Source organism: Gregarina niphandrodes, assembly GCF_000223845.1.
Source record: "Gregarina niphandrodes unplaced genomic scaffold scaffold00004, whole genome shotgun sequence".
NCBI lineage: Eukaryota > Apicomplexa > Conoidasida > Eugregarinorida > Gregarinidae > Gregarina > Gregarina niphandrodes.
In genome coordinates this window covers 312,304-313,195 of record NW_011645775.1, presented here as the reverse complement: position 1 = coordinate 313,195, position 892 = coordinate 312,304, and the positions used below count along the sequence as shown (strand labels likewise).

General features: G+C 46.5%; 1 protein-coding gene across 1 annotated transcript; it reads right to left on the bottom strand.

Annotated features, from left to right (window-relative positions):
• Nucleotides 1–487: 487 nt before the first annotated feature.
• On the bottom strand, nt 488–619 carry GNI_032110 (hypothetical protein; the record flags this gene model as incomplete). Its single annotated transcript, XM_011130889.1, has 1 exon — nt 488–619. One exon carries the CDS (start codon nt 617–619, stop codon nt 488–490), a length of 132 nt encoding a protein of 43 aa, XP_011129191.1.
• Nucleotides 620–892: the final 273 nt, after the last annotated feature.

The following is an 892-nucleotide window of genomic DNA, read 5'->3' as shown; positions in this document are numbered from 1 at the left end:
TTTCAGACAGCTATAGTCTCAGACAGCTCTAGGCACGACAATATTTTCATCGATAGCTGAAGTTCGTCTGCTCGCACTCACCTTTTGGCCCTGGTTCCGCGTGCGCGGTCTGATAGCTTGAGTGGACCGAAGGGGGCGGTCGCCGTTTTGAATACGCTCGCAGTCGCTAGAGAGCTTCTATCGCTTCCAGAGACAAATAAACATGATTTTAGGTTATCAGACTGCAACTGACTGGTGGGCAAAAGCTGGAATGGTCCCGCTGATCTGAAGTTGTACATCGAGTGCAGACGCCGCTTATATAGACATGTGCTTGGATAGACATGTGCTTGGATAGACATGTGTTTGTGTGTGTCATGTAGTACAGATAAGTACAACGCAGCAGATAAGTGTACCCATGCTAGCTAGTGGTAGGGGTCAATGATACAATGATAGTGGTAGGGGTCAATGATACAATGCTAGTGGTAGGGGTCAATGATACAATGCTAGGTCAATGATAGTGAACGTACTCTGGTTTCATTAAGATGAACTGAGACTGTAGTTTAAAGTTGGTAAAATCTGTAAGCATTTGAGCGTCATTAGCATACCTCTTCCGGTCTTTATACTTGTCATGTGACACCATGATTCCGTCACAATCGTACGCAGTTTGCATGACCGCCAAGTCGTCATTCAATTTCTTGGATTGACTCGAAGGAGTCACTATAATGTATCCATGAACCAGTAAGAAACGAAACAAATCCGATTCATAATTAGTTTGATGCAGCACCTCATCCACGATGGTGCTTGTCAACACAATCCGGATGTCTTCAAAACCTCTACAATCATCGTAGTGATCCCAGGGGTGAGCTCGGGAGTGATCCCGGGGGTGAGCTCGGGAGTGATCCCGGGGGGGGGT